This window comes from Rhineura floridana, chromosome 1, assembly GCF_030035675.1.
Source record: "Rhineura floridana isolate rRhiFlo1 chromosome 1, rRhiFlo1.hap2, whole genome shotgun sequence".
In the NCBI taxonomy this organism is placed as follows: Eukaryota; Metazoa; Chordata; class Lepidosauria; order Squamata; family Rhineuridae; genus Rhineura; species Rhineura floridana.
The window spans coordinates 249370163-249392247 of NC_084480.1; the positions used below are offsets into that span (position 1 = coordinate 249370163).

Sequence of the window (22085 nt, forward strand, 5' to 3'; positions counted from 1 at the left end):
TTCATTTATTTTAATTTTAATCTTTTGTCTTAATTTTGTTTTTAAAAATGTTTTCTATTGTATTGTACTCATACCCACATGTATTTTAATCTGTTTTTACCCTGTTGTACACCGCCTGAGAGCTTGTTGCTATAGGGCGGTCTAAAAATGTAATAAAATAAATAAATAAAATAAAAATATATTTTATTGGATATAATTTCCAGGACTGGCTCCGTGGAACGTGAATTGCCGCACTGTGTTACAGTGGTTCTGGTTTTAACTACAGGAATGGGAGAGCTCTTTTTGGCCCCTTGGCAGTTAAATTTTGGGGTGCCGTAGGGCAGTATTTTATCCCCAGTGCTATTTAATATCTGTATGAAGCTGCTGGGAATGGTCATTAGGAGTTTTGGAGACCCAGGTAGACTCAGTGGCTAGGAGCATCTTTAACTAGCTGTGAGCAGTATGACAGCTACAGTCATTCTTTGGACCAGGAGACCTTGACCACAGTAGGTCAGGCACTGATGAATTCAAGGTTGTATTACTGCAATGCACTCTATGTGGAACTTCCCTTGTGCTTCATTGGAAGTAGAAATCAGTGCAGAATGCTGCAGCATCGCTGCTAACAAGAGTGAGACCTTGTCAGTATATTACACCTCTGCTCAGAGATCTGCACTGGTTGACAATTTGCTAAACTGGGCTAAGTTCAAGGTGTTAGTATATAAAACCCTTAACAATTTGGGACCAGTTTTCTTCTGGGATTGCCTTACCCTGTATGTGCCCACCTGACTGCTTTGATCTGAGGAGCTGGCCCTGTTACAGGTGCCACATAATATTCATTCTACAGTTGAAGGAAATCAATTATTATTATTATATTATTATTATTATTGAATTTATTAGTCGCCCATCTGGCTGGTTCACCAGCCACTCTGGGCGACGTACAGAATAAAAACAATACATTAAACATTAAAATTTAAAAACAACAGTAAAAGCCTAGGCCATCCCAAAAGCCTTCCTGAAGAGCCATGTCTTCAGGGTCTGGCGGAAGCTCATCAGAGAAGAGGCATGACGGAGATCATTTGGGAGAGAATTCCACAGGGTGGGGGCCACTATTTAAAAAGCCCTCTCTCTGGTCCTCACCAGTCTGGCTATTTTAACCGGTGGGATCGAGATAAGGTCTTCTGAGACTGATCTTGTTGAGCGGCATCCCTGACGATGCTGGAGGCGCTCCTTCAGATAGATTGGTCCAAAACCGTATAGGGTTTTAAAGGTCAGAGCCAACACCTTGAATTGGGTTTGGTAAGCAACCGGTAGCCAGTGCAGCTCCTTTAATACAGGAGTGATGTGATCTTGTCGGCAGCTACCTTTAATCAGACGAGCCGCCGCATTCTGCAACTTCCGGACCGTTTTCAAGGGTAACCCCACATAGAGTGCAGTACAGTAGTCTAGGTGAGAGGTGACCAGTGCATGTACTACTGGTGGGAGCAAATGATTGGGGAGGTAGGGGCGCAGCCGCCGTATCAGATGGAGTTGATACAGCGCCGTCCGGCTCACAGCCGAGACTTGAGGCTCCATGGACAGCTGGGAGTCAAGAATGACCCCCAGACTGCGGACCTGGTCTTTCAGGGGCAATTGTACCCCATTAAGCACAAGGTCCACATCCCCCAACCTTCCCTTGTCACCCACAAACAATACCTCGGTCTTGTCCGGGTTCAGCTTCAGCCTATTCCCTCCCATCCAGCCACTCACCGACTCCAGACATTTGGACATGGTTTCAACAGCCAACCTTGGTGAAGATTTAAATGAGAGATAGAGCTGCGTGTCATCCGCATATTGATGACACTGCAGCCCAAATCTCCTGATGATTGCCCCCAGCGACTTTATATAGATGTTAAACAGCATCGGGGAGAGGATGGAACCCTGTGGCACCCCACAACTGAGAGGCCAGGGATCCAAAACCTCCTCCTCCAATGCTATTCTTTGGTACCTACCGGAGAGGAAGGAACGGAACCACTGTCATACAGTGCCCCTGATACCCAACCCCCTCAGGCGGTCCAAGAGGATAACGTGGTCAACGGTATCAAAAGCCACTGAGAGATCAAGGAGGACAAGGAAGGTGCATTCGCCCCTATCCCATGTCCTTCTCATATCATCTACCAAGGCGACCAAGGCTGTTTCAGTCCCATGTCCAGGCCTGAAGCCCGATTGAAATGGATCCAGATAATCCGCTTCCTCCAAGTGCGCCTGCAACTGTTTAGCCACCACCCGTTCTACCGCCTTGCTTAAGAATGGCAAATTTGAGACTGGGCGGTAGTTGTTCAGATCTTGGGGATCCAAGGACTTCTTTAAGATTGGTTTAATTATTGCCTCCTTGACAGTTGATGGCATTACTCCCTCTTCGAGCGATGTATTTACCATCATCTTGATCCCCTCACTCAGTCTATCTTTACAGCTCATAATGAGCCATGATGGGCACGGGTCAAGTAGGCAGGTGGTTGGCTTTAGAGTTGAAAGCACCTTGTCCACTTCATCGGATGGAAGAGGCTGGAACCGATCCCACTCCACCAGAGCACCATTGGTCACCTCTGACTCACTCACTGTGTCCACAGCGTACGGAATAGCATTCTTAATACGATCAATTTTCTCCGCAAAGTGTTTCGCAAACTCGTCACAGGAGACCTTACCATGCTCCATTGGTTTCAGAGCAACTGGACCGACCAGGCTCCAGACCACTTGGAACAGTCTCCTGGGGCAACACTCTGCAGATGCAATGGAGGCAGCAAAAAAATCTTTCTTTGCTGCCTTCATTGCCACATGATAGGCTGTCGCCGCCGCTCTAACATGTGTTTGATCGTCGTCAGAGCGAGATTTCCGCCACCGGCGCTCTAGCCGTCTCACCTCCCGCTTCAGACTTCGCAGCCGAGGATTGAACCACAGTGCTGTCTGAACTCTATTCAGGGGGAGAGGACATTTTGAAGCCACCTGATTTAATGCCCTGGCGATTGCAGTATTCCATTTTTCCACCAGGGTTTCAGCCGTGTGGCAGTATGACTGCTCCAACGAATCCCCAAGCGCATTCAGGAATCCATCCGGATCCATCAGACGCCTGGGGTGGACCATCTTGATAGGTCCTCCACCCCCACGGAGGGTTTGTGGCACCGACACATCTATCTTCACCAGATAGTGGTCTGACCATGACAAGGGGGTGATGGATGTACCCCCAATTTTCAGATCACTCCCCTCCTCTCCCGAGACAAACACAAGGTCAAGTGCATGACCGGCTACATGGGTGGGCCCCATTGGAATAAGGTGCAGCTCCCAGGAAGCCATGGTTTCCATGAAGTCCCGAGGCGCTCCAATGAGGTTGGCCTCTGAATGTACATTGAAGTCCCCCAATACCAGAAGGTTTGGGGACTGTACCCACACATCCGAGACCACCTTGAGCACCTCGGCCAGGGAGTCCGTCGTGCAGCAGGGTGGACGGTACACGAGCAGAATCCCTAGACTGCCCTTTGGGCCCAACCTCCAGTACATGCAATCTGCCACCTTGGTCTCAGAGACAGGAGGTCTGGTGAGAACCAAAGACCTTTGGTAAATAACCGACACTCCTCCTCCCCGACTACTGACCCTCGGTTGGTGTGCATACGAGAACCCAGCTGGGCACATGGCTGCTAGAATAGGAGCAGCAGCCTCATCCAGCCAGGTTTCCGTAATACATGCCAGGTCCGCGCCCTCATCCAGTATCATATCATGGATTAGTGATGTTTTTTGGACAACGGACCTGGCATTGCACAGCAACAGCCGAAGGCCAGAGTATGGAGCCAGGCATCTCCCATCTATCTGTTGGCTTTGGGCAGGCCCAGAACAAGGGACAGATATTATGCATCTCTCCCTCGTTCTTCTTACCTGACATGGCCTGCCTCTAGCTTTCCCCCAGTATCTGCCGCTCAGCCTCGATATACATTGGCCTTCCACCCTTTCCCCATCACTCCTCTTTGATTGGCACATGCCCCAATGTAAGCTTCCACTTCTCAGGCCAGCCTCTGTACTTAAAAACTGCCCTCCCACAAGAAGATAGTGTGGTGGAGATGGTAGTCAGCAGCAGTGGTAGCAGTAGCTTCTTCTTCCCTAGGCGATGATGGTCTCCTCTTCCTGCTAGCGTTACATCCTCTAGACTGCCTCAGCCAGTCTTACTTTAGAAATTTATGAGCTGCTTTTGCACATTCATCAGTAGGAGTATTTGTGACAGCTGCCTTTTTCATCTTTGCTCATGCACACAGCTCCTGGCGGAGCTGATATTCTGCCAGTCTGGTGGCTCCCAAATGGGAAATGGATTGCCTTACCCTGTATGTGCCCATCTGACTGCTTTGATCTGAGGAGCTGGCCCTGTTACAGGTGCCACATAATATTCATTCTACAGTTGAAGGAAATCAATCTTTCAGTATGGTAACACCCACACTTTGGAATTCCCTGACAACTGACAACAGGCAGGCACCTTCATTGTACTCTTTTCAATACTTGCTGAAGACATTTTGATTTAGGCAAGCCTATCCAGACATACAGAAATTACATGTGTTTTAAACTGTTTTTAGCTGTTGTTGGTTTTAATTAGTTTTTGAATGTTTTTAAATACTTGTTGTTACCTGTCTTTTCATTGATGATTTTAATGTGGGGTTTTTTTTGTAAATAGTTTTGAGGTTTTATTACAGTCAAGCAGTATGTATATCTTGTTAAATAAAAAAATAAATAGTTTGGGTATAGACATTTTTAGTTAAATGAAACTCAGACTGAAAATTTCATTTAGCAACTATTATGTTGTTAAACTCAAAAGCTTGCTGATTTCTACCCCAACTGACACAGGTCCAGTAAGAGATCATTTAAACCAACTTTCTGTCCTTTAATGCTGGCAATGACAAATGGTGGCTCCATGTCAGTGGAGCAGTGGAATCAGGGTCCTTGGATAGCTCCTGGGGGTGGACACTGAAGATTAAAAAGCTTTGGCCTCCTGAAAAAAAAGTGCACTCCTTTAAACAGTCTTACTGGGTTCTTAAAAATTTATAATCCAGAATGGCATTAACAGTGCATGTAGGGAAGCTTCCAAAAGATAAATGTCACCCTTTCAAAAGAGGCAGGATTTACATATATTTTAATATTTACTCCTAATCTGCCTGGTGGATTTAACAGCAAGAGCTCTGTGCTCTGCCATTTATCTGCTTCTGTTTAATTTGGTCAATTCTATAACTTACCTTCACAACAGTTACTAACCCATCATTACTGTTTGGATCAGTGAGAATGGTAAACCGGCCTGTGGGATCGCCACTAGTCATTCGGTACCTTGCATTCCAGGCAGGAGTGTGTGGCTGATCTTTATCAGTCACAGTCAGATTAGCTACTGTTATATCCACTCTGTTTTCAGGGACTTCACCATAGAACTGCAATTATAAGGGACACAGAATTACATGCAAGCCATCGAGCACAGGAGCACCACATCATTATCATTCAGCAACACTGAGAGACCCCAATAACCAGCTGACCCAAACAATTTTCAGTTTTTATGAATAAATGTGGCCAGTATTTCAGCTGTGGGAAACAACCTGGCAGCCAGCTTCTACCAAACAGTAATGTGAGCGCATCATCACAATAATGTAATGTAATGTAGCTACAGAGATAACAAAAAAGTGGTTTTGTTTTACAGCTAAATGCTGTTATTTGGGCTGTGTTACTGTACTCTTAAGAGGTGATATGATCTTAGTTACACCATGGAAATCCACTGAATGATCCAGTAAATCACAAATACACTAAATCCATTTGGTTAAATCAGCAAAAATCTTATGTAAGTAAGGGCTATTCATACACTTCACCCCCTTTATCATACTCACAATCATGGCTGTGAACTCTGGAGGATTGTCATTGACATCTGTCAGTGTGATGACAGCAGTTGCTGTGTTTGAAAGACCATATGTTGGATTTCCTTCCATGTCTGTAGCTTGAATTATTAATGTATACTGTTGTACTTTCTAAAAAACACAAAATGACACCAACAGGAGTTACAGACAGAGCCAACACTCCAAGAGGACAGCAGGTGTTCAGTAAATTGTGCTTTGCTATGCAATGAGCTCATCTCACTGCTCATTCTTGTTAACATCACTTGAACTGAGGATTGCTGGATTTCCAACAATGGATTGCATCTAACCAGATTAACCTCCATGAATTTTTGTTTGGACCGCATCCAACCGTAGTATCTTCAATAGCAAGAAATCACCACCTTGTTACTGTTTTGGGAACACCAGTTTTGAATTTGGACTAACATTTAAAAAGATACATGCTGTGTAACAAATTCAAACTAAATCAGGGATGGGCATTTTAAAAAAAGTTTCATGAGCAGCAAGGCTGGGAGGTGACATTCTTGGGCAAATGATTCAAGCTGCCAAGGCTTTGTTGTGGGAGAATTTAAGGGTAACATAGTGGCAACATCTCAATATCACTATGGAAACTAGTGCAGAAAGGACTAACAGAAACAAGTTACTGGAAGAGAAACCCAAACCCAAATTATTTCCACAAACATTCAACATTAGGAACTTGATAGCTCTTCTTCCTCACCAGTACTGCCAGCTTCAATTGCTTTTTGTTTTGTTAAAAACAGCAGTTGGTATTAAGAATGCATATTCTTAAGTAACTGTTGGAATTAAAGCCAGGGCCTGAGGTTACTCTTATCTTGAAGGGAAGGAATTGCTGGAATGTTCTCCTTTTAGGGATTATACTTTTCTTTCTTAATAATTAGAAAATTCATTTTTACAGTGTTTGCTTGAGAAACCTTGATAATTTGTCTGGTTGTGCTGATATTGTATATTGTTAAATGTAAATAAAAATTACTTTCCTCACTATTTCTGATCTGGGATTCAGCACTTTAATGCCTCTCAGATTGATGGAGTGATATTACTGCAGAAAACTCACTTCATCTTCCAAGCAGAAAACTGGTAAAAGATAAGGCATTTTGTTATTACTCTGAACTGTTACTGCCTTGAGTGCTTTACTGATACAGCTAAAGAGACTTTTGTGAAAATGAATGTATTTAGAAGAAATGTCTTTCCTTGAAAATCTCCCTCTAACCACCACCAAAACCCCTTAAAATATTATTTCTCTTTAGAATTATGTTCTGATATTTTCATTTATCCATGTGATAATAAGTCAACACACGTTTTCCCCTAAAGACAGACATGCATTAGTAAGGGATTCCAAGTTACTTAATTTTTTTTTTCATTTCCAAGTCTTAGATTGCTTATTTGTTCTTTGAAGTATCTATTCTCTGGACACACTTAGAAGCACATTTACCTTCCAAGTAAAAATAAGCCAGAACAAAATGGAACAGGATTTAATGTATACAGAGGTTCAGTATTGCTAGGAAGACTACTAAACCGTAACAAGAAAAAGGATAAATACCTGAGGTTTTGCCCTTAAATTCCACTGGTTTCTGTGTGACCTAAATGTGTACAACTTGTGGCTCAAAAAGATTCAGTATGCATGTCTTCCACACAGGGCCAGTGGCAGGGGGCAGCCAGGTGGGGTACTGGCTCAGGGCCCACAAGTTCTTAGGGGCCCACCAGCCTGGACCTGCAGCCCAGCTCCCACTCATCAGCTGCCCTCCTCTCCACCATGAGCCCTAACCTAATGCAGTATGTGGATAAGTGACAGTTTTGATTTGGAGCGATCTGGCTCCTGTGTACGGAAACCAACAGCTGTAAAATTACCCATTATCTAATGGCTCCTTGGAGCATTGCATGTGGGGTAATTATTAGGCAGACAATTATATTATCTGTGCAAAGGTGCCAAATCCCTCCAGTTCAAAAGTACGGGCACCTTGACTGCATCTTAGTTAAGTGTACTAAACACTTCTCTTCCCCAGTTCCAGACATAACGGCTGCTGCACCACCACCTACTAGCTGCCCTCCTTCTGAACTAGATGGTTTGGGCTGAATGGGAAGGTGTGCACTGCAAGCTCTCTTGAACAGGAGTAATTCAGCTTGCATGCATGGTGGCTTCACAGCTTAAAATTACTCAACATGCATTCTATATCTGGCAATTTTCTGCCAGGCAGCCACTGCGCATGCCGTCTGAATCACTCCCATTCTAGAGTGCCTACACTGCACACCTTCCCACCAAACACGGTGTGCAGGAGGAAGCTGGCCCAGATTGAAAACTTGCAGTAAAGGGAAAAGGGAGTGGAGGCAGGAGCGGCTTTTACTCAGGCTTTTCTCCTCTCTGATAAAGGGAGAGCAGCGTTGGGCTGAAAAAATCAGAAGGGATGTTTTCTTCTTCCCCCTCCTGGCATGGTAGCTTCTTGAAAAGTAAGAGGAATCCATTTTCTTGCTGAGGGGGAGAGAGAGAGAGAAGCCAAAACAAAATGCAGTAGGGTAGGTAGGTACTGATGGGTGGGTGAGTGAGAAGAGAAAGGAGGTTAAATGCTGCTTCTGTGTTTATGAGGGAGGGAAAGTTGCTGCTAACTTCTGTGAGGATGGGGAATGGCTTTGGATTCTTTATAAAGAGCGGGAGAGGTAATTACTTGAGATCTTTCCTATTGTTTGCAAACCCTTTTAGAAAAAAAAAAGCCCTTAACATTTTCCTTTCTTCTCCTCTCCTCTTCCCTTTGTCCCAGTGACCTGATAGGGAGTGAGAGAAAAGGCAGTGAAGTCTTTGTGCGTGCAAGCACGTGTCTGTCTGAAAACTGAATGATCATGTTCTATTTTCCCTTTCCACTGTTGTGTAAAACATATTTCCTTCTCCTTTTACAGGCGCCAGCTTCTAGTGTTCAGATCTGCAGGGCTTTTGTATATTTGTCCTCTTCTCCCCCCTCCCCCCCTTATCATTGCTGGGAATTTCCTGTGTGTATGTTTAATTTGGGCAGCTGTATAGTTGTAACATCATGTGGTGGCACTGCGTGTCAGAGTAATCTGAATTTATCTACATTTTTAATTTTTTATGCAAAGGGCTTTCACAATGAAGCAGTATACAAATCCTGTTAAATAAACTTAATAAATAAATGATAAATAAAAGGCTGTGCTTAGAAAGACCCATTTCAACCCTTCATCCCAGGGTCCATGTTAATAGTACAAATTGCAGTAAGAAAGATAGTGTGTTGCAGTGCATAGAGTATTGAACTAGGGTATGGGGGTCCAGGATTCATATTACCACTTTAAAGGGGTGGGGGCCAAGAGGGAGGAGTGTAGTTTGAGGAGAGAAGGGACATGGGGCCCACTGATACCCTGTGCCCAACAGCCTGCAGATACCTGGAGCCGGCCCTGCTTCCATATGAACAAAGCAGGTGTACTGCAGAAGTGTTTATTTAACATGATCTATTTATGTCCTGTACAATAGCAGCTGTGGGAGGGGCTGAACAAGATTAGGACCACAGTATGTGGAGAAGGAACCTGAAGTGCCCTCACCTCCTCCCAGCCACTACACACACCAAAGCCTTTGGAGGGACGTTTTCTTGGTGCTAATCAAAGCTCCCTCCTGGGGCTGAATAGCACCTGTGTGTGCGTGGACTGGAGTGACTGATTTTCATTGGGACAGAAGTGTGGAGAGAAAGGGTTAAACTCTTCTCCCCACATGCCACTGTCCTGATTCCGATCCCACCTCTGGGGAACTGTTATTGTTAAAGGGAGGGGGACCAATTAAGTTAAATCATGACTGTTTGGGCCCTCATGTGAACAAACTAAACCCAAGGCTGTCCTGCACCCCTCCCTCCTACTACTTGGAATGCATAACTTGTGCTGATGTTACAAGTCAAATGCACATCAGTTACACATTACAATGTCTAGGAGATTGAGAATGCAGACACAGATGGTTGAATCCAATGCTAGTCCTGCTCAGAATAAGCCTAATAAAATTAGTAAACATGACTAATTTTGGTCCATTCATTTTAATGGATCTACTTTCAGTAAAACTTTGTTGGACACAACCTCGTCTTTGCTTCTGTAACATAATACACAGTTTAGTAGCTACACTAGGGCAGTTTTGGATTGAGCCAGTGATGTCTTCTTTAGTATTTCTGTCTCAGCTTACATACGGCAATGAAAATCTGAGGGTTCCAGATGCTAGAAATAAACTAAATGAGTGCTTTTTTAAATGTAGGAATGCAATGACACACATTCTAGTATTCTTACCAACCTCTTCCCTGCAAAAAACAAAGCCAACTTCAGAATACTCTATAGTTTAGCTTAAAAACCAAATGTTTATTGCTAACACTTTATAAAGATCCTGCAGTGGTGTATTAACTTCCATGTTGTGCCAAAGAATTAAAATCAATGTAGGATCCTAGTACAGGAATAATACTCTTTCATGAATAAAAAATAAGAAGTAACCAAACAAACTGATTAAGTAAATTTGGAAATAATAAACTTCTTTCAAATTTAATAACCTGAAATGAGGTTAATAAAATGTGGAAACAAATTAGCACTTCTGTCATTTCTCCAGGAGCTCTCTAACACAGGAAGGCCCAGTGCGGGAAATGCTTGGTACACCCAAGTGGCCTTAACTCCAGCAAGCTAAGCAGTAATCAAACCTTTGCTCAAATCACCTGCGCTAAGGGTCTACATGGGTATATAACATTAGAAGCCACATATATGAGGCAAGTATTTAAACATCTGCAACACAAGAACCTTCTTACCTCTCTATCAAGTCCAGCGGCAACTGTGATGATGTCGCCCGTTTCGTTGTTAATTGTAAACATATTTGGGGAGGGGGTGCTTGGGACTTGTGACAAGATTCTGTATCTCAGCATTCCATTCAATGCATTTGGGTCATCAGCATCAATAGCAGTGACAGTCATCACATAGGTTCCTAATGAAATAACAAGTAATCTTCAGGGTTAAACAAACAGTTCGCTCAGATTACACAAGGTCACCCAGAAGCTTCAAACTGGGTCTAAACATTTGCTTTCTCTGACAAAACATTTCACATTCCTTCTCTTATTCAAACCACACACACTCCCCAAGGCTCATGATTAATAAGAGGTAAAAGAGGGTAGAATTGCATGTGTTTTTACACTATCCTAGTTCTCTTATTGCTAATCACATTCTCCTGACAGTCAGGTTCTCGTGGCAATTAGGTTCTTGAATTCAGTAACACTTTTAATGAAGATGTGGATTCTCACATTTAAATAGCTATTTCCCTGACTGAGTCAAATTACTAGCATTGTGCATAAGCAAGTGTTAATTTCCAATGTGGGATACACAGTTGATTTTGTAGAAAGTTAGTGCTAAGTCAGTTCAATATATAAAGCTGAAAAAAATAAAGGACATTCCTAGTTACCATTTAATTCCTTTTACAAAGTTGATTTTTAAAGCAACAATGACTGTTGGCATGTGATGGTAGTACGTTCTGTTCTGCAAGAGCATGAAAGGCCATGTAAGTAAGCTTCAATGGGAAATTAAGAGAGAGAGCAACCTCCTATTGTATGCATGAACACAAATCTGACCATACTCCAAGAATGAGGATAATCAGATATGGAAGTGAACATGCCTACTAACAGTCTGATCTTTCAAACAAAAATATTCACAAACTTCAAACAACAACAAATTGAAAGATAAAGAATGGCATTCAGTTCCATAAAAATCAACATAAATCCTTGGATCAATCTCATTATTACTTCGTCCAATACATTTTAAGGAACAAAAGAACAATCTGTATTTTAGTATATTTTATGCCTGTCTGAATAAAATGTATACTTTTTTTCTAATGGGATCTTGAACTGGAGAAAGAGTAAAATAGAAGTTTTCTCTCTGAGGGACATTCCCTCCAACTACTAGTTAAAGCAACCCACTTTGGGTTCTATTGTTTTGCCTTTTTTACATAGCACACCACCTAAAATTATTTTTTACCATCGTTTATATAAGCATTGCCTACTTTCTCTTGTTCTCCATCTATCAAATGAACCTGTGTGTTTTGTCTAAGAACGGAAGCAGAACTGAGTAACAGCTGGTTGTTGTATTTAGAAGGATGTCAATTTTTGTTCTCTGCAATTTTTTAAAAAATGACAATCTATCAGCATTTTAGTGTGAATTTCTCCTCTTAAACACATTTTTGTATGTAGTTTTGACTAATATAAACATTTTTGCAAGTGATTTCCCCTAATATAATGCATTTTAATGTTATTTCCCCTAATATATTTGTTTTTATGCACAATTTCCCCTAATATATGCATTTTTGAAAACATTGTTTGGTTGGTGAACTGCATCACAAAATTCAGATAAGTGCAAATTCTGAATGATAGCTGTGTTTCAGTTTGTGTATTGTTCTGTGAAGTGCTACTTTGGTAGATTCATCTTTAAGTGCAAAGTGAATCAAATTTCTCCCCTCTCCCTTGTTGTACATGCAGAGATGGTGGAATCAGCTATTATGTGTTTTCCTGCTTTTAGAAGACCTTTGCATATCTTCAAACCTGCATAGCACCTCATCAGAATGTCTGCTACCTTTCCCCAAATCAGAAGCAGACCCGGGTGGCTTTACTGCAAACCTTTTTTTCTCCCTCCTCCCCCTTGTATTTTTTAGTCTAGACTGATGAAACTAATTTGGAATATTTTAGTTGGCCTAGTATTGCCTGAATAGGTATTTTGGAGCAACATCCACCCCATTACTTGTAGTTTCCTCTAAGATCTGCAAATTGCAAAATTTATTATGAACACCCCATTAAAATCCCCTGCTAATATAATTTCATCTTCCATGAAGTATAGTTTGTCCATTAAGGTTTTTAAAGAAATCTTTTTGTTCCCGATTTGTAGCATATACACATAATTCAAGAATACCTTTGAAAATAATAGCTAATAATAGCTATTTTTAAGCATTCAAATAATGGTAATGTTCTTTTAAAATGTTGAGCATGTTAAAAAAAATCTGCTGAACGATGCTGCATCTCGGTAATTTCCAGAAACTGTGCTTTAAATAGGTGCCTAAATTTGGGGGAAGGCTATTGAGGGGAGGCAATGTTGGTACCCATAATCTACACCAGACTTCCCCAATCTGATGCTTGTTCAGATGTTTTGGACTACAAGTCCTATTAGCCCGAGTCAGCACCAGGTTGGGGAAGGCTGCTCTGCACTAACTCTCTCTCTCTCTCTCTTTCTGGGAGGCAACTGTCATTTTCAAATAATATGTGTGTTTGTGTGCTGAACCCCCCCCCCAAACCCCAAATTAAAAATCTGTACATGATTCTCTGGGATGTGACATTGTGGCTGAGCTACAAATCAGGAAGCACATGGTTCACATCTTATCTCTCTCATTAACTCACTAGGATTTAGACTAAGTGGCTTTAGACAAGTTGCTCTCCTTCAACCATTTGCAATATGGGTTTAATAATAAAAGTTTTGCTGAAGGATTGCAATAAGATGATGTATGATGTGAAGAGTTTTGAACATTCTGAAAGCACTCTATAAATGCTGAATGTTGTTATTACTTACTATCCTGCTACTACCACAGGTAGATGTCATCTACCCAGATGTTTGGTGCTTTGTGCCTCCATTAGCAGCAAGCTGTGATTCAAGAACCTTGAAGATGTCAACACAGTCCTTTGGGTTTTGAAGTGCATTCTGCTGGTATGCATCTGTTAAAACTTGGTCCTGAAGAATGCTTTTACTTTAGCATACATACAAAGAAGTGAGAAGTGGTTCAATTTGGCTTTCCATGAAGCATCACATATAGAATAGTTGCTACCCATTTCTGATAAAAATATGGGTTTTATTCTCCTCGTATGGGGGATGAGCTTGTTTTCCCTCACTGGGAAGAATACAGCCAAAACTTCAGTAATGTACTGATTTTCTTCCTTTTTTCAGACCATGATTAGATTATATAACTTTGAGGAGGGCGAGGAATTATAAAACATATTTGAATATCTTTGAAGTTAAAAATAAAATACATTACAAATATGATTGAAAAATTTCCAGTGATTTACCTGGCTTTGATACTTCAGGGACTGTACCATTCCAAACCTGGTGTAAGAATTCAGGCCTATTGTCATTCATATCAATGACATTAATAACGATGTCAATGGGATTTTCCACCTGGTTTCCATTTACATCCACGGCATGTGCCCTCAGCTGCAAAAGTCATTAAGAATTGAGAAAACTTGCAAAACATGTCATCAGGCATGGTAATTAATGTTGCTGACAGGGCATTTTAAATGGAACTCTATTAACTTGATTTATTTGAGCATCTTCTTTTGTTACCCTCTCTCTTTCAGTCACTTTAGCACACTTGAAGGCAGCTTTTCAAAGTAGACATTTGAAGGCAGCTTTAATGCAGAATAGATAAATGTTTTATTTACTCTTTTTTTGTTGTTATTTAGACAAAAATTAGCCAAGGGGGGACACGATAAGAGGTTTATAAAATTATGCATGGTGTGAATTGAGAAAATTTTCTTCCTTCTCTCATAGTACTAGAGCTCAGGTCATCCTATGTAACTGATTGGTAGGAGATTCAGAATAGATATACGGAAATATTTCTTCATATAGCGTGTAATTAATTTGTGGAATTTACTGCAACAAGATGTGATGATGCCTACTAGCTTAGATGGGATTAGACAAATTCACAGAGGATAAATCTATCGATGGCTATTAGTCAAATTTATATGGAACCTCCAGGTTCATAGGCAGTATGCCAATGAATATCAGTTACTGAGGAGCAACAAAAGGAGAGACCTATTGCCTTCATGCCCTGCTTGTGGGCTTTACAGAGGTATCTGATTGACCACAGTGGGAAGCCAGCTGCTGCACTAGATAGATCTTTGGTGGGATGCTGCAGGGCTCTTCTTATGTTCTGAAAACTTTTTTAGCATTAATCAAATATGGCATTTTGTATTCTGATAACCTTGCTGAGGAATCTGTCTAGCTATCTGTGCAACTTACCATTTCCTCTACAGCCAGGAATGTCATTCCCACAGGCCTCTAGCTTTAACTTACAACATCATTACAAGACGGCTGCCCCACTGACACCTATGCTCCTGGAGGAGCTCCCAGTACAGTTGTGGAAAACTCCACAGGTGCAAATGTGCTAGTGGAATTGAGGGTGGGAAGGAGCACGTCAGGGTGACCTTAGTTCCATAGGCCCTTGTTCCCCTAACACGTCCACAAAGGGTTGACAATTATGCCACTGCAGCTGAATTAACACTGTTATAGAATTTGTAACCAAACAGTGAAAATTGAAAATATAAAATACCACATTCCTATTTTATATTATTCTTTTTGTCTAATCCATTGAATCAAACTGAAGAGATGCTCAACTTAAGCAGCGTACTATTATTATGTATGAAAACAAACAACACACGGAAATGTATATCCAGTACATATACTTTAAATCAAAAACTAAGGCAGATGTTAAGATATTTCATGTAATAAGAACTTACGTGAAAAGAAGCTATTTGCTCCCGATCTAATGGTTTTGTCACTGACAGTTGACCTGAGATGGGATTGATGATAAAGATGCCTGTTGGAGGCTGGTCAGCTCCTGGCCCAGTTACGCTGTATCGCAGGGAAAGGCTTTTATCACGATCTGATCTGATCTACGTATCAAGAATATGACGGTGTTGTTAAGCATACAAGTAATCAGTAGCACTAGCTGCTAAAACACAAAAACAAATCCACACCCTTGTCTTTTTTGAGTCCAGCATATTGCTCATTGCAAAAAATCAACCCAAGTTAGTTAATGTCTTGTTAAGGTGAAACGTACTGGGATATTTTCATAATGGAAAAGGTAGAACTGGCACCCAAGACCTCTAGAGTGGGTAAAACATATTTTTCAGACATCACCATATCAGTCCAGATCAGCTTTGATTTTATTGCGGGTTGCCAACTTGCTTCCAGATACAACACTTAGTAGCCACATAATGTTTCAACAAAGGGTTGCCCAAGGCACATTTGGGATATCTGAAAACAGCTGCTCTCTGATAAACAATGCATCTGGGCATTAGATGGGTGAAATTCTACCTCAACCTATTCTTACGAGTTGCTTAGTATCACAGAATTTGGCCTGGAGTATTTTATGTATGCTATAGGTAATATAACATCAAACAGTAGACTTGATGTGCCGGTTTCTTGTGTGACTTTTGCATTCATTTTCAGATATAGGTTTTTTGTCGTTATCTATGGCTTAAGACATGACCTCAGAATGGTCTTAGACTGATGGTCTATATTTGCACAAGCTCTTTTCTAAGTAGGTTGAGGAACATAAACCCAATCTAGTGTTTTCAAGACTTTTAGATAGAAACAAGATCAGCTGGGCAGCAACCTACTGAAATCACCAAATGGTGGGCCTCCTCATGACTCCCCTCTGTAGCTAGTCATTATACTTTCTGATTGGCCAACCCCATCTTTTTTTCTGGCTGCCTTCCATAATTTCCTAAGAGGAGTGAGTCTTTGCATTGTGTAGTATTAAAATGCCTCCACTCATGTAAATACAATTTTATGCACCACAGCTCTTATTACCACTCCTAATAAGTACCGTGGTGCTCAGACATATAAGCACACCAGATAGGTGGTTTACCAACAGTGTTATAATTACTTTAAAAAAAAACAGCTGTGCATTTTGAGACCTCAGACATGGCAAGGAAGAGTTTGGCTCTACACTGCTAATTAATCTGTCTAAAATACTCTGAACTCAAAAAGTAAACCATTTCAATGCACAGCACCAAACAGTATGCACAAGCCTCAAATTTCTCCTTAGGATTAAAGAAAGTTCAAAAGGCATTAAGTACTTGATTTTCCCCACTTTGCCTCATGTTAAGATGACCCTAACTCTATCTGTGAGTTCTTTATGATAAATGATTAAATTTGCTTCAAACGCTAGCATAAAAAAGGCTTTTCAGTTCTATTATGTTTCTTGAAGAAAAAAAGAAAAGAAAAAGCAAAAACTATTTTTTTGCCTTGCAAACTGAATTTTTCTTCTTCTGGTGTTTCAGAATAGGATGCACTGTGTTGCTGTTAAACAACAGTATCTTCATTTTTAACAGCTTTATTTGCACACTGCAGCAATAACCAGAATATGTGCAGACAAAATGTCACTTAAAATCACATATGTGAAAAATCATTTTCTTCCTTCCTTACTTTTAGATTCAAGTAAATCATTCTACATTTCTCTGAGAGTAATCGGAGGATATTGCAACCACAGAGGTGCTTGCAATCTCATCAACTACTGCAGGGGAAACACAGAACTTTCAAATTAAACCTTGGCCAACAAGTAAAGAAGAAATAGATTTTGCAGTATTTAGTGCCAACTGTGTGTCATTCATTCCATGGTAGATGGTGGTAGAGGTAGAATTGCTGCATGGCATCTAAGCTTCAGGCAATAGAAGCTCAAAACTTTCAGAGTGATAATGTCTGAAGTACATGTTACTTTCAGGAATGCTTTTGAGGTCAGTAAACAATGCAATGAAAGCACATGCGTTATGCTTGATATTGTATATCAAGTATATACTGTATACTTGATACTGTATATACAAGATACTGTGTGTACAGAAGAAAGTCTGTCATGTCCCCAGTTAAAAACTACCGTAGAACTGACAACTCTGTAAATCTACTGAAGCTAGAAAAATGAAGGATGCAAAATTATGCAACCCCTTCCCATAGTATAGTAACATTATACTAGTAACACTGGTAAGTAGGGATGAAAAGATCTGTCTGTTTTGGTTCTCCCAGTTACTCATTTTTCCGATGTAAACTAAAGTTCTCTACATTTTTGCAGCGATCTGCAATTTTTTTTTAAAAAAAACCTCATGAAAATTCTCCACCATTTGAGTACAAATTTCTCAAAATAAACACTTTTTTGGTAGGCATTTGACAAAGGTACACATTTTTGCAAGCCATTTCTCATCATTTCATGCCTTTTTGCATGTTATCTTTCACTCATGTATCCATTGTTATGTACAATTTCCCCTAATATGTGCATTTTTGTAAATGTTGTTTAGTTATCAAACTGCATCCCACAATTTTAATAAAATATTCAAAGGATGACTGTCTTTCGGTTCTCACATTGTTTCGGAAATTGCGAATTTGATAAATTCTGCTTGAAATGCGAACTGAATCGAAATTCTCACCCATCCCTACTGATAAGTAACCAAGGGACTATTAGGTGTAAAAAAAAGGATGTTTCCTGACAAGAAGGGATTACCCAGTATGTGTAGCCTGCTGTTCTTGAGTAGTGTGTAATCTATGCTCCAATAGTCTGTTCTAGGTTGGCCCATTAAACAATCTATTTTCCAGCCCAATAAATCTTATACATTATACAGCGACAAGAGTGGCTGTATATTATAGCCAGCGTGGATTTTTCACATTCCGCAATGTTAAATTGAAAATACCCCCATGCCATTCTGATGCTTTCCATAAGCTCATTTCAAACAAAACCTTACAAAACTTAACAGTCCTGAACTCAGAAACGCTCGCTTAACAACCCTCTCAATTTTCATGGTGATACACAAAACAGAGAGAATCGTGAGTTCAAAGTATAAAAAGAAAGAAAAAAACCCCAGAGCCCTTTTGGACTTCTTTCTCTGAGAGTTCTCATAATTTGTTGAAATTCATTAAAAATCAGCCATGTTCACAGAGGACCCGTAATCCTGTTAATAACCTTGCCCCATACTCTGACCTTCATCTTCTGCAGTTTAAAAGTTTAAAAAATGCCTGGCTGATTTTTAATTAATTTAAGAAATTTAGCATTGAACAGAATGATAATGTCAGGCATGCTCAGTAAAAACCAACTCTCAGTGTTGTAAAGGCATCACAGCTGCTGGGCTTGGCAAATCAGGGGGTCACACCCACAGCAGACTTTGATTTCACATGAGACAGTCATGGCTTCCCCCAGAGAATCCTGGGAAGTGTGGTTTGTGAAGGGTGCTGAGAGGAGACTCCTATTCCACTGACAGAGCACCAGTGGCAAGACTGGTTTAACAGTCAGCCGCTTTGATTGAAGGTCTGTGAGGGGAACAGGGTGTCTCCTAGCAACTCTTAGCACCCTTCACTAACTACACTTCCCAGGATTCTTTGAGAGAAGCCATGACTCTCCAAAGTGAAATAAAGGCCTGGTGTGGATGTGGCCAGGGACAGCTTTGGCTTAAATTTGGGTGGGAGGCTACATATGCCTGCTGTAGAATAAAAAGGTGAGGGAAATGCTGAAAAGCAATGATACTGTTCACAATGGAAAGGAAAGGGTTTTCCCTTCTGCCCAGTGCCCACCCACCGAATCCCCTCCCCTCCCCTCCCCTGGGTCAGTGTTGGACTATGACCTGGGAGACCAGGGTTCGAATCCCCACACAGCCATGAAACTCACTGGGTGACCTTGGGGCAGTTACTGCTTCTCAGCCTCAGAGGAAGGTAATGGTAAAACCACCTCTGAATACCATTTACCATGAAAACCCTATTCAAAGGGTCGCCATAAGTTCGGTCGACTTGAAGGCAGTCCACTTCCATTTTCAAACGTGACTGCACAGAAATAAATCCCCTTGAACTCAAAAAGTATGCAAATGATCAAACTAGGGTTGCCAGGCCCAGCCTCCAAGGGGTCTTCTGTATCTTTAAAAGTTGTGCAGGGGGAAGGGAGAATTTCACCTTGTGGTGTTTCCCATTACAGTGTTGCAAGAAAACCTGCACTTGGCTGAATTTTCTATTCTCTTAAAGATACAGAATCATTCTCAGGCCCTCAGCCTGGCAACCCTAGATCAAACCCACCCTCTCTTCTCCCTCCTATCCCCTCCCTCTTGCCCCTTCCCTTCCCCTTCCTTTGCCCCTCGCTCCCCATCCCCTTCCTTTGCCCCTCGCTCCCCATCCCCTTCCAATCCCCTCCTCCCCCTCACAGTCCGTTTTACCTATCTTAAGCATGATTGTACGAAAATACCACTGAACTCTATAAGCATGCAAATGATCAAACCTGTCCTCCCTTGTCCCTTCCTTTGCCCTTCCCCTCCAATCTCCTTTCCTCCCCCTGCTCCTCCCCTGTGGCCAGTTTTACCTATCCTAACCATGATTACTTGGGAGTAAATCCCACTGAACTCAATAAGCATGCAAATGATCGGACCTGGCTTTCCCCTCCTTCCCCTCTCCTCTCCCTTCCTCCACCCCTCCCCTCTTCCTTCTTTCCTGCCCACTCCAGCCCTCCCTCCCTCCCCCCGGTCAGTTTTACCTATCCTAAGCATAATTGCATGGGAGTAAATCGCAATGAACTCAATAAAGATGCAAATGATCAAACCTGTCCTTCTCCTCCCCTCCCCCTCCTGCCTGCTCCCAGCTCAGTCCTCCCCTCTGCCTTTCCTCCCCTCCCTCCTCCTCTTCCTCCTCCTGCCCTCTCCATCCCCTGTGGTCACTTTCACCTATCCTAAGCATGATTGCAGGGGAGTAAATCCCACTGAACTCAATAAGCATGCAAATGATCCATCCATTCTCAGCAAGCTTGCACAGGATCCCATGTTTTACCTCCTGGATTAAAAAGCGGAGAAATTCACTAATAGGCAAAAAACCTTGCGGTTTAAGAATGTACCTATAGCCCAGATATTTCTATCAAACTTTAAAAACCAGGGAAATTGGGCAGCTATAGTGAATGCACCAGGGGAGCAGAACACCTAACCTCTCTGAGATATTGGACTGCCCTACAAATTTGTCAAAATGCAAACACAATTTGGGTTGGTCTTTCACAGTCCAATCCACTTCCTGTGTAGCTTGAAAGAATTTGGTAACGTGCCTCTGAACATATAGTGAGTGGTGGCAACTCCTGCAATCGGCCCAAATAATAGAAAGAAAACATGTGCTGTGCTGATCTTGTTTTAGCAGGGAGGAAGCAACATTATTAAGACAGTTGATATAGTTCAGATGGTCACTTTAAATATATCTAATTTACTTTTCAATTTTAGTGAAGTTTCCTATAGGAAATCATTTTCTTTTGTTTCTATTTCTGTGAATATGTGAACTGCAGCAACACTTTGCAAAATTTACACTAAAAAAACTCCAAACATAATTGTGGAATAATGGCACTGACTTCTGCAGAATAGTCTCCAGTGGACCTCAGGAGTGTCTCAATTTGCACGAGATAAAACAGTGGGAGGTGAAATATATTCTACAAAATTCTAGATGTGTTTTATTTTTTTAATTGACCGTGCCCACCTTGCCTTAAATGAAGTGGTTGAAACATAGCAGGCTGAAAACATTCATCCTCTTTTTTCCAACAGCTAGAGTCATTGCTGCAGTAGCAACATATTGGAATCAGTATGATTTTATATCAAACTGCAGTTTCAGATTCATCTGTTAATGCACTCAAAATATAAATAGAACATAACCAACAATTTGAAACACAAAAGACTGTCTTCACCATCATATGACATTGACCAATAAAAAGGCGTTGAAATTAATAAAAATAAATTTGACACAGATTTCTAGGATGAATAATGAGGGAAATAAAATTTTCTAGTTTAGATTCTCTGTAGAAACATTAGTAACACAGGAAAGAAGCAAAGTACACCAACAAACATACAGAAATATAATTCTCCATCTTTGGAGATGGCAGGTATTGCCACCACTCACCATATGCTCAGAGGCACGTTAACAAATTATTCCAAGCTACACAGCAAGTGGATTGGACTGTGAAAGACCAACCCAAATGGTGTTTGCATTTTGACAAATTTGTAGGGCAGTCCAATATCTCAGAGAGGAGTTCAGGTCTCCTGCTCCCCTGGTGAATTCACTACAAATGCCCAATTTCCCTGGTTTTTAAAGTTTGATAGAAATATCTGTTGGCTATAGGTACATTCTTAAACCGCAAAGTTTTTTGCTTATTAATGAATATATATGTATGTGTGTGTGTATATCCAAATGATACTATATAAGAGGTCCACAGGGGATCTATCCCTTTCTATTAGCTTAGGAGCATAAACGTTCTTGCTTTGTCAAGATAGAATCAGTGAAGTATTGATAACACAAATGTAGTCCCTATCACATCAGATTTACCATAAATTATAAATTTACTTATGTTGGACTCCTCTTTCAAAACCTTTCTCTGAAACCATGAGGACTCAGATTTGGCCATGACTACCATAGGATTAAGGCTCTTAGACTATTCCCTCTCCCACCCCTCAAGTAAATAGA

General features: G+C 41.2%; 1 protein-coding gene across 2 annotated transcripts in view; it reads right to left on the minus strand.

The window, feature by feature from the left end:
- CDH2 (cadherin 2) overlaps window positions 1-22085 on the minus strand; it is a 232976-nt gene that overhangs the window by 39144 nt on the left and 171747 nt on the right. For both annotated transcript variants that reach the window (XM_061597668.1, XM_061597658.1), the window contains exons 5-9: window positions 15371-15526; window positions 13922-14066; window positions 10643-10815; window positions 5856-5993; window positions 5223-5408 (exon numbers count right to left, since the gene is read on the minus strand). In XM_061597668.1, the coding sequence (XP_061453652.1) occupies window positions 5223-5408; window positions 5856-5993; window positions 10643-10815; window positions 13922-14066; window positions 15371-15526 (798 nt within the window). The remainder of the gene's footprint in view (window positions 1-5222; window positions 5409-5855; window positions 5994-10642; window positions 10816-13921; window positions 14067-15370; window positions 15527-22085) is intronic.